Source organism: Dipodomys merriami, unplaced genomic scaffold (genome assembly GCF_024711535.1).
Source record: "Dipodomys merriami isolate MVZ:Mamm:240054 unplaced genomic scaffold, mDipMer1.0.p SCAF_5, whole genome shotgun sequence".
Lineage (NCBI taxonomy): Eukaryota > Metazoa > Chordata > Mammalia > Rodentia > Heteromyidae > Dipodomys > Dipodomys merriami.
In genome coordinates this window covers 59981841-59996214 of record NW_027206068.1, presented here as the reverse complement: position 1 = coordinate 59996214, position 14374 = coordinate 59981841, and the positions used below count along the sequence as shown (strand labels likewise).

At 52.5% G+C, this 14374-nt stretch overlaps 2 protein-coding genes across 2 annotated transcripts; both read right to left on the bottom strand.

Moving 5' to 3' along the window:
- Positions 1-7820: 7820 nt before the first annotated feature.
- Spmip1 (sperm microtubule inner protein 1) lies at positions 7821-10068 on the bottom strand. The gene is made up of 2 exons (XM_069996717.1): positions 9262-10068; positions 7821-8066 (listed from the first exon to the last, which is right to left on the bottom strand). The coding sequence occupies exons 1-2, from the start codon at positions 9680-9682 to the stop codon at positions 7957-7959; spliced, it is 531 nt and encodes a 176-aa protein (XP_069852818.1). The 5' UTR covers positions 9683-10068; the 3' UTR covers positions 7821-7956.
- Positions 10069-10158: 90 nt separating this feature from the next.
- Atp6v1f (ATPase H+ transporting V1 subunit F) lies at positions 10159-13139 on the bottom strand. Its single transcript, XM_069996718.1, has 2 exons — positions 12916-13139; positions 10159-10612 (listed from the first exon to the last, which is right to left on the bottom strand). The coding sequence occupies exons 1-2, from the start codon at positions 13071-13073 to the stop codon at positions 10411-10413; spliced, it is 360 nt and encodes a 119-aa protein (XP_069852819.1). The 5' UTR covers positions 13074-13139; the 3' UTR covers positions 10159-10410.
- Between the last annotated feature and the right edge of the window lie 1235 nt (positions 13140-14374).

The window sequence follows — 14374 nt, the reverse complement described above, 5'->3', positions numbered from 1 at the left end:
AAACCAACAAAATAAAAAAAGTACAGCCTGTGGCAGCACAGGCTGCCAATGTTCCAGACCACCTTAGTCAGATTTCCATGACTATAATGTAATCCCAGAGGCAGTTCACCTACACAGAGGAAAGGTTTATTTTGGCTCTTGGTTCAGGAGGTTCCCATTCCAACACCAGGCAGCCTCCACTGCTTTGGGCCTCTGGTGAAGGCATTGATGACAAGGGTGGAAAGCTTATGTTGGAGCCAGGAAACAAGAGACAGGAAGGTGAAGGGGTCCCGGAATCCCATTCCAGAGGACCTGATTGCTGTGGACCGCCTGCAAGATTTCCTAAAAGCTCATAGCACCTCCTAATAGGGCTGCAAGCCTTTTGCAGTGGGCTTTTGGGGGACATTCAGCATCACACTGTAGCTCAGCACCTTGTGTGTTCGGTTCCTGTCCTTACTATAGCTCACACATGTGCTTTCCTCCTCTGGACGCACCTTGCCTGCTGGGAGGAGCAATGGGATGACAGTGGCCAGCCTCTGCAGGCAGGCCGGCGCTGCCTGGCCTGTCAGCCTCACACAGAGCTCTTGATGACGAAGAGCCTCACCTCCCAGAGTGTGTGTGACAGTTGTCCATCCCCAGACAAGAGTGTGTGTCACAGTTGTCCATCCCCAGACAAGATGAAGGCTGCCACGTGTCAGGATTGTCATGTCAGAACACAGGGACAATCACGGCCTCTTCCTGAGGCTCTGGCTTCATAGGGCTGTGAGGAAGGAGGCATGTTGAAGCATATGGGACCCCACACCTAAGAATCTTCTGGAAGCTGCTTGCTGCCCCTACAGACACATTGGTCTATGAGAACGTCATTGCAAAGGACACGTAATTCAGCTACTCGGGAAATGGAGATCAGGAGGATCGCAGTTTGGGGCCAGCTTGGATTAAAAAAAGATGTGGAGCCAGGTGTTGGTAGCTCATGTCTATAATCCTAGCTTCAGGAGGCTGAGATTTCAGGATTGTGGTTCAAAGCCAGCCTAGGCAGAAAGGTCTGTGAGACTCATCTCCAGTTAAGCACCAGGAAACCAGAAGTGGCTCTATGGCTCAAGTGGTAGAGCACTAGCCTTGAGCTGAAGAGCTGAGGGACAGTGCCCAGGCCCAGAGTTCAAGACCCAGAACTGACCCCCCCACCAAAAAAGAAATTGTGGAGACCTCACCTCAACTAACAAGCCAGGTTTGGTGGTCTGTATTTCTGGTTCCAGCCACACAGGAGCATATGTAGGAGAGCTGTGGTCTGAGGCCAGATTTTAGGCAGAAACATGAGACCCTATCCAAAAGAATAAAGCAAAAAGGGATGGGAGAGCACATCAAGTGGTAGAGCACTTTCCTAGCAAGCCAGAGGTCCTGAGTTGAAATCCTAGTACTGTCAGAGAAGCGAACACAGTTACAGCAGTCACATGGAGCTGGGTAATGTATATGGAAGGCAGCGTGGGTGCTGCAGCGGAGCGCATGCCCCTTCTGTCAGACTCATGCACACATCACACGCCACCACCTCCAGGAGAATACTGTCTCTGCGGCTCAAGCTCAGGTATAGGCAGCCTCTGGCTTGTCTCAGCTCAGGTGTCAGGGTCCTGTATTATTGAGATCAGATCCATTGTTCTTGCTCCTGGCTCTCAGCATCCTGTCTACCTCTCTCCAGGCTCTAGTGGCAGTGTCCGAGGAGGAAGGGAAGTCTGGCCTAACCCTTTCTCCACGGCACAGGTAGCCACTCCTTGGGGCCTAGGGCTCCCCTGTGGCCCCAAGCAGGTTTTGATCCTGTACCAACTCCTCTTCCGGCGCCCTGAAGGCCTGAGACAGCTCTGGCCATACTTTCTCAGGTGAGGAGGTCAGGCACTGCCCTGGGGAGGGTGCAAGCAGGGACCTGATTATACTTTGCCCCACCCCCTTCAGGTGCAAAAGTGCCAGGGCAATCAGTCCCCCAGGACTAGAACTTTGCACCATGCTGCTAGAAATGGAGCGGAGCCAGCGGGCCCGGGAGCAGGTTGGGACTGGCCAGTGTGTATGGGGAAAAGGGTTGGCAGAGGGAAGGGCAGGTATACCCCTTAAGCCATGGCTCTGGTTCTCCACCTTCCTGCAGCTCCTCTGGGACTTGGAACTGTTGACAGGGGCAGAGTTGAGCCTCTTCTGGCCATGCTGGGTCCAGTTTGGTGGTCAGAGGGGCCCGGTCCGGCATGCATCAAGCCGTGCTCTGTGATAGGATGGATGGATGGGGACACTGACTGAGCCGCTGGTGAGTGGGCCAAGCAGGGCACTGTGTGATGTTGGGGCAGTCATGCTGGTGAGGGGAAGTGAAAGGTGGTGTGTGTGTGTGTGTTGGAGACTGACAGCCCAGCATTTGATCTCTCTGCTTGTCATTTCTTGGGGAATGGGAGCCTCGGTTTCCTCAGCTATTATATAAAATGTAGACAGTGACAGACCTGTCCCTAAAGCAGTTGGAAGGACCAGGCAACTCATGGGAGCAAGGGGGTTTGCACCGTGTCTGCCTGGCATGTACCAGGTGCTCGTTATCATGATCATTATCATTCCACAATTAACCACTGGCTGGATCAAATCAACTGTGTCACGATACTCGGAGCCTTTCAATGTGGGCGCCAAGGCAGAGTGAAGCCACCTGGCAGGTCCCAGAAGAAAGACGCACTGGTACACAGGAGGCCCTGAGACACACACACTGAGTCATTCCTTGTAGTGGACCCCTCCCTCCAGAGCTAGAGCACTGTTACCCTCTAGGTGGCAGTGCTGTGCTGCTGACTGGCCCCAGAACAGAGCTGAGAATTGGGGATTGCAAGTTGTCATAGTCCTGGCTCATCCACCAGCTGCCTATGTCATTTTGAGTCACTTTAGGAGCCTCTCTGAGCTACAGAATCCTCAGCTGTAGGAGGAGTCTCCATTAACATCAAGGTCAAGGCTGCGTTCTCATCTGAAGGCTCAAGTGGGTCCGAGAGACTAATTTCTAAACTCACCATGGAGAGGAAGGGAACGGAGCCACACATGGGCCTGAATATCAGCAAACAGGGAGCAAGGGGGACTAGCTTAGAGGCTGCCACCCACACTGGGGCACGCTGCCCTGCGAAGCCAGACTCCCCCAACTCTTCCAGAGTTCCAGGCTGCACCCGCCACCCCAGGCTGAGGACTCCTTGAAGCAAAACCATCAGCTCCTGGAGGAGTGAATTTACCTTTCAGGGAATTGGGCATTTCCTCTGTGTTGCCACACACAATGGCCAGAAATCTAACCCTTCCTGCCTCCTTCCCACAGTCCATCCCAATGCCCCCTGCTCTTGGCTCTGACTCCTCCAGACTCTCAGTTGCATTCATGGTTTTTCCATAGAAGGGCAACGCTCAAATTCCAGCTTCTAGAATCTAGTGAATGCACCCACCTACACTCAGAGTTGGGTATTGAGATGGGGGAAATTCATCAGCCTGCATGCCATGGGGAGTGTATCTGAGGCAGCCCTAAACTCCTGCAGGGGGCAGGCCTTGACCCATCAGCAGCCCCAGACTGGTGAGGGTCCTGGCATAGCTGCAGAAGCCACACCTGGTATGTATGTCAACATGAAGGGACCAGGAAGCTGAAAGATCAGGGAGCCCCTGGAGCTGGGGAAGCCAGACTGGGTCAGAGGCAGGGATGACCTCATCTCACAACCACGGACTTTCATTACGCACTCATCCATCATCTCACACCCTTTCCTCTGGGGCTGGGGCCACCTAGGGATGGCAAGTGAAAGAGGATTGACAACATGTCTCCAGAGGGATTCTGAAGCTGACATGGAGCTCAGGGAGGAGCACCAGGAGTAACCGTAACTGGCTGCCCAGATATAGGGGAGGGAATCGAGTAGCAATCCCAGGTCACCCTTTTGCCACCCTTATGCCAGGTACTGAGTATATGAATATATACACAGAACAGGAGACTTGGTCCCATCTTGGAGATCACAGGTAAATGAGAGTATGATATTAAATAGGTAATTGGAAGGTGGGCTAGGTGGCTTATACCTATCATCCAGCTTCTTAAGAGGTAATATCTGAAGGTCACAGTTCAATGCCAGCCTGGGCTGAAAAGTCCAAGAGACTTCTATGTCCAATTCATCAGATTCTCAATGTATTTGTTAACAAATTTAGCTATAGCTTTTTTGTGTGTGCATGCCAGTTCTCGGGGCCTGAGTACTATTCCTAAACTTTGTTTTGCTTCATTTTTCTCAAGGCTGGTGCTCTACCACTTAAGCCACAGCTCCATGTCTAGCTTTGAAACTTGATCCTCAGATCTCAGTGTGCTGAGTAGCCAGGATTAGAGTTGTGAGCCACTGGTACCCCAACTAAAGACTTAGCTTTTAACTGCTCTATAACACATATGCATAATAAGGAAGGTGCTAACTTCTTTTCTTTTTTGGGAAAGAATCTTTTTTTTTTTTTTTTTTTGGGTCCAGGTCATGGGGCCTGAACTCTGGGCCTGAGCGCTGTCCCTCTGCTCTTCAGCTCAAGGCTAGCACTCTACCACTTGAGCCATAGGGCCACTTCCAGCTTTTTTCTTATGTGGTGCTGAGGAATCGAACCCAGGGCCTTGAGCATGCAAGGCAAGTGCTCTACCACTGAGCCACCTTCCCAGCCCGGGAAAGAATCTTTTTACAAGTGCTTAGGTATTTTCTCTCTTGGAAAAACAGGCGTCAATTATACTATTACCTGGGAAATAAACTCTCTGCTCAGGCAACAGATCAGCATCCCAGAAGCAAGGGGTAGGAGGTTGTTCTTCTAATTCCTGGCCATCATTTCTCTGGGTTGGGAGTCTTATGAGACTCTTATGTTCAAAAAAACTTGCTGAAAGATAGATCTATTTCCGCAGAAAACATACCCCTTTCGTTATGAATATTCACAGGAGTCTGTATTGTTTTGAGAGAAAGATGTGCCATTCTTATGCAAGACCCCAATTTAAGACCTTACGAAATCAGGTTCCTCTAAGTAGTTCTGAATTCTGAGCATCTCTCCTTCACAGCTGCAGGGAAGCAGCGACATCGCATCCTCCCTTTTTAGATTTCTTTTGTTAGTTCTGAAGACTTGCAGTTTTTAGGCTGGGCTCTGGCTTAAAGTTTCCTGTCTTGAATTTTCTTTGATTTTGCTATCAGGAACAAAGGGCTAAGGAGGACTTGCCTTAAGAATAGCAAAAAGTAGAGCACATAGAGTGGGCCTAAAACAGCGTGCTAGAACATGCTGAAAGACAGATCTATTTCCACAGAAAACATACCCCTTTCGTTATGAATATTCACAGGAGTCTGTATTGTTTTGAGAGAAAGATGTGCCATTCTTATGCATTCTTATGCTGGGGTCCTTGTGCAGAGGGACCCCAGCAAACAAGCCCATGGCCAGGAATGTTGTGATGGTCTTGGGAAGAAAGGCTGCTGGTTTCCTTAGGAAGGATAATGAGGAAGATAGGGTGTGTTGTGGCAGGCATGTGTGACAAGCACACGCACATGGCAAGCCTGCACACATGACAGGCTGTGGGAATAAAGGTGGAGAGAGAGAGTGCCATGACAGTCACACAGGGCTCCACACCGCTCCATGCACAAGGGACTCCCTCCCGCAGCTCCAGGTCCAGTTCAGGTGGAATGGGGGGGGCAGGGGGAAGAAGGGGTGCTGGAACCTGAGCAGACAGCTCTCAACATCAATCTTTCTCGCTCAGGTTGCTTAGGACAGAACCCCACTACCAGTGATAACTCTGAGGAGCCAGGAGATTCAGAGTTTAAGGTGAAAGGATGGGGGGGGGGGTGTCTCTCAGGTTGGGGATGGCAGGAGGCAAAGCTGCCACCTGTGGCCAGGTGGAAGAAGGAACACTACTGCAGCACCTATGAGGCCACATAAAGTGGGTTTAAACACCACACTGGTGGCTCACACCTGTAACACTAGCCACTGAAGGGGCTAAGGATGAGAGTGCAGTTTGAAACCAGCCCAAGCAGACAAATCAATGAGATTCCTATCTCCAACTAAGCAGCAAGAAGCTGGAAGTGGAGCTATGGTTCAAGTGGTGGAGTGCCAGCCTTGAGTGAAGAACACGTGAGAACGCAAGGGCCTGAGGTCACGCCCCAGGACTGGCACAAAAAGGGGAGAGGCAGGGCTTAACATACTCATGAATCAGGTGGGGACCAGCTTGGTGTGTGCAGGATTCCCCTAGCGGGAGGGCCATGGCACCAGGACTCCCTCACCCCAGGGCCTAAAGTGCTTTTCCTTCCTAGGACCTGTCCCCGAGGGAAGAGAGGAGCCAAGCAGAGTCTATGATCCACGCGCCTCAGAGGTGAACATCCAGGAGCCCACAGGAAGGAATGGACACCCAGAGCCCCAGCGCTCCATGGCCTGGCCTCTCAAGGCCTTCCAGCACCCCAAGATCCCCAAGGGGTTGGGCTCTGGCCTGGAGATCCTTCTCCCAGCTGGAAAGAAGAGACCTCTGGAGTCAGAGTGGGGAATCTCCTCAGGATCAGAAAGGGGCAGCCCCCCAGGAGGGGAACAAAGGGACTCCTCACCCCCAAAGAGGAAATAGTCCTATGTGCTGGAGAAAGGAGACTGCACAGGCGCAGGAAACGAAAAGCCCTGTCTGGAGAAGACAAGATCGCGCCAACCTGGGAAGTGGGCTCAGGGAGAAGCCCGAGAACGAGCGCGCTCTCGGGGCCACCCGAGGGCCACCTGCAGGTCCCCAGGAGGAGAGACCTCTCAGGGAGGGGAAGGGGAGTGCGAGGGTCCCCAGGAAAGGCACACCCCGTGGACTCAGGTCAATAGAGAGGCAGAGGGAGAGGGCGGCTGTGGGGCCGCCCGGAGCGGGGCGTGGGCACCTCTCCCCCTCCCCCCGGCTCGGGAGTCCCCATGCTCCCCGCCCTCAGGCCCAGGCGCTCCGGGAAACCGGGGGTCCTTGCGGCTCTCCTCGGAGGAGGTCCCAGTCCTACGGAGCAGGAGGTGCTCGAGGCGAGGCTCCTGAGCTCAATCGGGAGGCAGAGGGGCGGCCCTGGGAACCCTGAGGCCTGGAAGGCCGCTTGGCCGGCGGGCTCGGAGGAGGCTCGGACGGCGCAGCAGGAGGAGGCGGCGGCGCTGCAGCGGCTGCTGGAGCTGCAGGGCGCGGCCAGGCGGCGGCGCTGCGGGAGCGCGAGCGGCACGGACTCCGGGTGCGCGGGACCAGCCGGGGCCAGCCGGGCCGGCGGCGGGGGCGGGGGGAATCGGCGAGTGATCGGTGGGTAACGGGGCGAGCGGGCGGCAAGCCGAAGCCGAGCCGGGCTGCCTGCCTCCTCCCCAGGTCCTGGACCGGCTCCGCATCGCTGGGAGCCGCCATCGTGGGGTTCACCCCCCGGGGTTTCCAAGCGTGGCTCAGTTCCTGCCACAGGTAAGAGCTGGGGCTGCCCGGGCGCTGCCCCGGGCGGAGTGGGTGGCGGGGGCTCGAGCGCACGATCGCCCCTTCCCGGGCCCCTTGCCCCGCGCTCTGCCTGCCCGCCCGGGAGGCGGCACGCCCCGCGGGAGAGCTGCACCGAGTGCACCGGAGAGAACCTGGCACCTGGCCGGAGATGGGGGGTGGGGGTGGGGGTGGGTGGGGATGGGCGGGCAGGAAGGCTGGGGAGGGGTGGGAGGGGTCCCTTTTCCCTAGCATTGGGATGACAGGTCACTCTTTTCTCAGGAATACCCGGAACTTTCGGGAAGTACTGTCCCCTGGTGCGGAGAAGCCTGCCTCCAGAGAAGAGCGCCCACCTTTCCAGCCCCGTCTGGCCACGGCTGGCTCCCTAGAGATATCTAAGGAGAAAGGAGTTAATGAAAATGCCAAGAGGGCCACCTCCAGGTCCCAGGTAGTTTCAGAAAAGCCAGAATGCAGCCTCAGGGCCGGATAGCAGACACACAGACAGACAGACACGCCGCCTCCACCGGGAGGCCAGTTATTTCCTTCCCTCCTGAGTCCATGTTTGGCCCACTTCACAAGGCCAGGTCCCGGGGGTCGAGCAGTGCAAAGGCCCCGTTCTTGCGGAAGAATGAATCGATCTCGCACATCTTGCAGGAGATCTTTGCTTGCTTGGCTGCAGGGCCTGGGAAAAGATATCAGAGGCCAGGAATGGGTTTCTGAGGGGGACTCAGGGCAGAGTGCTGGTCCGCTTAGCCCTGGGATTTTGCTGGTATACCTACTTTGTGTGAAGAAATAAAAAGGGATTCTGAAGACTTGGGGCTACAGGAAAATTCAGGCTTGGACACCTGGGCAAGTAGTGGTGGCAGCATGACCCCCACTGACTTCCACTATCACCATATGTTTCTGGTAGGATGGAGGAGGGATTGCAACCCTACTAGTCTCAAGGACAGACTGCTTCTCTACCTCATCTTCTTCTGTCAGTCATGGGGCTTGAACTCTGAGCCTGGGCACTGTCCCTTAGCTCTTCAGCTCAAGGCAAGCACTCTACCACTTGAGCCACAGCGCCACTTCCAGTTTTCTGATGGTTAATTGGAGATGAGTCTCATGGACTTTACTGCCCAGGTTGGCTTTGAACCATGATCCTCAGATCTCAGAATCCTGAGCAGCTAGGATTACAGGCATGAGCCACTGGTGCCCAGCTCAATCTCTGTCTTCAATAGCACCAATACTGAAGTGATTCCTGAATTTGTGTTCTGAACTCTGGCCTCACTCTGGAGGTCCAGACTTTCACAACTTTAGTCTACCATGGCATGGCAAGTCTCTTCCCATTCCCACTAGCCCCATCCTTCCGCAACCTACTCTGTCCGGCTAAGCCCAACATCTGGATGTTACCATTGGTTTCTCTCTTGCCCACATTCAGTAAGTTCCGTGAAGTCTTCCCTCAAAGCATTCAAACTGACTCAGCTCCACTGCTAATTCTTCTAGTTGGAATAATCCTCCGTTTTGCCAAGACGCTTAATTCACCTGCAAGATTCTACAATTGCTGGCAAAAATCCAGGAATAGAGCTGTGGCTCAAATGGTCTAAGGGACAATGCCCAAGCTCTGAGTTCAAGTACCAGTACTGGCATGCAGAGGCACACACAAAGGTAACTCAGGGTCACTTGCTTAAAACCCTCCACTGGTTTCCCCTTGAACTAGAATAAAATCTAGACTCCTCCCTCTGCCCTTCAGCTCAGCCCCGAGGGGCTCAGAAGGACTTGTTCTGACACACAGCCCCTTGCTTCACCTCCCATCAGCGCTCCCTAGTCCGAGGGACTTGCCCTTCCCACATGCTTATGTTTGTAAGGTGACTAATTTGTGGGAGGTTGGGGCTCACCCAGTTGCCAGCCATACGTGAAGCTGGTGGTGATGGGGAAGAAGTAGCGTTTCTCTGGAATGTCCAGTTTCCGGGTGTTGAGATAGCGGTAGCGCCCTTGGAAATCATGGGAGATGCCTTCAAACAGCAGGGCCCGGATGGCAGGCTCTACAGGGTACATTTCTGACTGAGGAAGAGCCTCTGGGACAAGGCTCGGAGCCTTGGCAGGGCTAGCTTTGGGGCCAGGTGGGGCTGGCAGTGGGGTCTCCGGTTGCAGGGTAGGCAGTTTGAGGGGCAGGCGAGCTGCAGCTTTAGCCTTCTGCTTGGCCTTCAGCAATGACCCATACTTGCGGTGCCATTCACAGCGCAACATCATCTCCCTTAGATATTCCTCCTTCCAGAAGTTTTGCCGCATGGTGTCCATATTGAGCTGTCGTGCCATGGTGGCAAGGCAAGGGACAAAACCAGGGTGGTATAGCTGAGGGATGAGCACAGCAAGCAGATTGTGGCCACCCTGGACAGTCACCTGGCAACCATACTTCACCTCACACAGGGCCAGAGTTCTACCTGCCAGGCCCTTAGCACACTTCACCCTCCTGAGGCAGCCTGGGGTCGGGGCCCACTACCCAAATGCCTTCACTCTCAAGCATCCAGCAGGACCTAGATTCCATCTAGAATGACAGGTTTCTAGCTTTCTGGTGCTTTCTGCTTTGGTCCCTGGTGGCTATACCACTTCCCACCCCATGTAGACTGAGGTAGGGGAAGCCAGGGACTAGTTAGATGATCAGTCCTTGAGTTATGGCCTCCTAGTCTAACTCTACCCTCAGCCTGGCTCTTTGGCAGAAACGTTTCCATCCATTCCCATCTAATATTCCCCAACAGCCTGGCCCTAGGTGGCTTTTTCAAACACTCAGCCCATTTGGACAGATTACTTTAATAGCAACAGTGACACTGTGTAACAGCATGGGACAGAGGTAGTGGAGAGAGAAGATGGTTGGGTTTCCTGTTCCCTAACCAAACGATTTTTATGGTAAAACCCCAGCCATCTAGAAGCACCTCACCCAGCCTTCTCAACGGAGCAGGAAGGGGTGGGAATTGGAAATCAGGGACTTGGAACTTCGATGGCAAGCCAGGAGAGAACTGGTGAGGGGTGAGGGACCGAGGGGGTCCCTAGCGCAGGTCTTCAGCAGTGAACATGCCCTTGGCCCTGCGTAGGATGGAGTCTTTGGCTGCGTCATAGGGGTGCTCCTTGGATGGAATCTCCAGCACCGCTGGAATGGAGCGCTGGTGGGCGTCAAGGGCATGCCGTACCATTTCTGCAATGTACTGGTTGATGAGGATGATGCCGATGTCGTCCCGGTTTAGAAACTGCCTGTTGGGGAAGACCACACACAAGTCCAGGACAGCCTAGGGACTGCTGGCTCCCCTGCTCCAGCAGCCCCCTCCTGATTGTGGAGCTGGGCTGCAGAGGGGAATGAGTGACCCAGAAAGCAGGAAGGACAAAGGGAAATTCTACTGTTCTAAACTCTTTCTCAAGCTTTAATTTTCCTTGAATGAATCTGGGCCTGTAACCCTAGTGACTTAGAAAGCTGAGCTCTGAGGATCATGGTTCAAAGCCAGCCCAGGCAGGCAAGTCTGTGAGACTCATCTTCAATTCAACACCACCACCAAAAAAAAAAAAAAAAAAAAAGGCCAGAAATGGAGCTGTTGCCCAAATGGTAGAGTGCTAGCTTTGGGCACAAAAACTGAGGGATGGAATCCAGGCCTTGAGTTCAAGTCTCAGGACCAGGACACAAAAAAGGGGGAAGGAATATATATGGTTGTCCTTTTGTATCTGTATAAAGATATTACAGAAAGATAATCTTCCTTCCATTACTGACAGAGGTAGAGGAGCGAGATATTGAAGTATAAAGACCCACAAGAGGTGAGACTTCTCAATGCATACTTTTAAAATATTATTCGATGTTTTAAAATAAGGTTGTTGGATGTCAGTGGCTCACACCTATAATTTTAGCTACTCTGGAGGCTGAGATCTGAGGATTACAGTTCAAAGCCAGCCCCACTCTCCAATTAAATGCCCAAAAGCCAGAAGTGGAGCTGTGGCTCGGAACAGCACGTAGGCCCCAAGTTCAAGCCCCAGGACTGGCATGAAAAAATAAATAAAAATAAGGCCAATGAAACCACTGAAGGTTTCAAGGTCTAGACTGATGAGTAGAGGTGGAAAGATGAAGCAAAGGCACAAGATGAGAAAAGGAAACCCAGTAATGCCGAGTATAGAATCATACTTTCCACAGACAGAACCTGCCACTGTGACCATCCCCAATTCATTAATTTACTTCCTCATTAAAAACTACTGAGCATATACCCTGTACCAGGCACTAGGAGAAGTTAGAGTTGATGATCTAAGATCCACTTTGGTTGGAAATATGGAAAATTCTTTTTTCTTTTTTGTGCCCATAGTGGGGCTTGAACTCAGGACTTGGTTGCTGACCCTTAGCTTTTTCACTCAAGGCTGGCACTTTACCACTTGAGTCACACACCTCCACTTCCAGCTCTTTGATGGTTAACTGGAGATAGGGTTTCATGGACTTTTCTGTGCAGGTTGGCTTCAGATCATATTCCTCAGAGCTCAGCCTCCTGAGTAGCTGGAATTACAGGCATGGGCCACCAGTGCCTGGCTTGGAAAATTCTTGAAGTAAAATTTGTCCTTCTTCAAAGACAACTTGGGTCACTTTACCAGACTGCTTAGAGATCAACACATAGCAGCTGCCCCGGTCAGGGCCTACCCCAGGCAGAGAGAACCAGTCTCAGCCAGCAGCTCTGGGCTGGGCTTTTTAGAGAAAACAGGTGAGAGCAGTTTATTTCTGAGATTTGGCATAGGAGCCCCAGAAGGGGAGAGAGGTAAGCAACAGGAGGCTATCATCTTAATTCTAGACACCTTCTGGATTAAAGGGTATGTCTGCACCCACACTTTGAAGCTATCATCCCTGACCCCAGGCAGCTAGTGGGGCTTAAAGTACAAGATCTTAGTAGAAAACCAATTAATCTAGATGTGGTGGCCCTTGTGTTCAGGACAAAGGAAAATTTTAAAGCAGGCCGAGCACCACACAAGCCGGGTGGGTACTAGCTTAGAAGAGGCATAAAGGGTTGCCACTAGGTTCAAATCCCAGCTGTCTCTTCGCATTGCTGTACCTTTGGGCATGCGATTTAGCCTCTCTGAGCTTCGGTCTTCTCTCTTGTAAGTGGGATTAACCCCTACCTTACGGGATGATTGTGGGCCTTTGGGGGATAAAGATAAAGGTTCCTTTAGGGTGCAAAGGAACCCCGGGGATTACAAGGCCCCTAGACTGCTCTGCGGGTGACTGTCGCGGAGCCCGGAAGAGGCGCCGAGGCGGGGTAACTCCACGGTCCCGCTGCAGACGTCCCGACACCGCAGGTCACGAGCTCTCTTCCCCTTCTTGCCTGACACAGAATCATGTGAGGACCTGACATAGCCCGGATCCCACCGAACCCCAAAAGGGAACTGGCGCCTCCGCTCCGGCCCGGCGGACAGACTTCCAAGACCACCCCTTATCCCCGTAGGGGTCTGACACGTCGGTCCCCGAGACCCCTCCACCCCCTGCCCTTCCTAGCACCAGGCAGAAGGGCCCAGTCAGGCCTCGCAGGCCACCGTACCGGAAGGTGTCTTCGATCTCATTGATGGTGGTATCCTTCTCCACCACCAGGAAATTAGGGTGGCGGTTCTTGTTCAGCTCCCCAATGCCGCCCAGCAGGAAGCCAGTCACCGTGTCCTCGTCCCCGATCACCGCGATTAGTTTACCCCTCCCCGCCATTCCCCAGCCAGGTAGCGCTCAACCCGAGCACCTGAAATCGCCGAAACCCCGCCCAGTCAGCGCAACGCCGCCGCCCCTCCCTTCAGACATGCGCGCTACCGCGACTATCTTTTCGACATGCGCATTAGCCGCAATGAGCCTCAACCGGAGTACGCCTGCGCCAGAAAGAGAGGCCAAACAATAGAACTACGATTCCCAGAAGGCTGCGCGGCATCAGCCTCTCACTGGTGTTCTGCCGTTCATTTATTCCTTAGTTGGCTCATTTGTTGGACAAACTTTTTGTGTTTTTTGGGGAACAGAGCTTTGCTATGCAACTCAGGTCGGCCTCCAATTTGCAATTCCTCGCTTCCGCTTCCCAAATGCTGTGATTACAGGCATGCACCACACCTGTCAATACATATTTTGAAACAAGAGCTATTACATTTTTCCAGAGAAGAAAAGATACTTTCTGGGACTTTCTTTTTTTCCCCCCGTAGTCATTGTTTGTTTGTTTTGTTGAGATAAGGCTTCGCTGTGTATCCCCAGGCTGGCTCCAAACTGATCATTGATATGTACCATTATGCACAGCCATTGAAAAGACAAGGAAAGGAAAGGGGCGAAAAAAGACACTTCCTGTTCTTAAGGAGAAGGTCTGAGAATGAATGGTGTGTGGGCGTGTGTGTAACTACAACCACAGTTGACAACAACATGTGTTTAATTACTAATGGAATGAACAAATTCACAACAGTACTTTTTAGGTAAGGCAGAAGTTCAAGGGAACAGTTAAAAGAACACTAGCCTGGCTGGGAATGTGGCTTCGTAGTAAAGTGCTTGCTTAGCATGCATGAAACCCTGGGTTTGATTCCTCAGTACCAAGTACCACATAAACAGAAAAAGCTGGAAGTGGTGCTCTGGCTCAAGTGGTAGAGTGCTAGCCTTGAGCACAGAAAGGCTCAGAGTCAGTGCCCAGGCCCGGAATTTAAGCCCTAGGACATGCAAAAAATAAAAATGAATATAATAAAAGAACACAAGCCACTAAAATGTGAGAAAGACTAAAAGCTAACTGCATAAAGCTGAGAGAAGGCACAAAAGCGGAGAAAAGGAACTGTCAAAAGAACATTTCCCCCTGAAGATTACACAGTTGAGACCTGAAGGACCAGCAGGGGGAAGGGATAAAAAGGGAACAAAAAAGTGTGTTAGACAAGAAGAGTAGCATACAGGAAGGCTTGATTAGACAAAGCCTCCTGAAGCCACAGAAGTTTTCTAGTAAAAGGGTGATATTGACAGATTTACGCTTTAGAACCATCACTGCAACAGTGCAG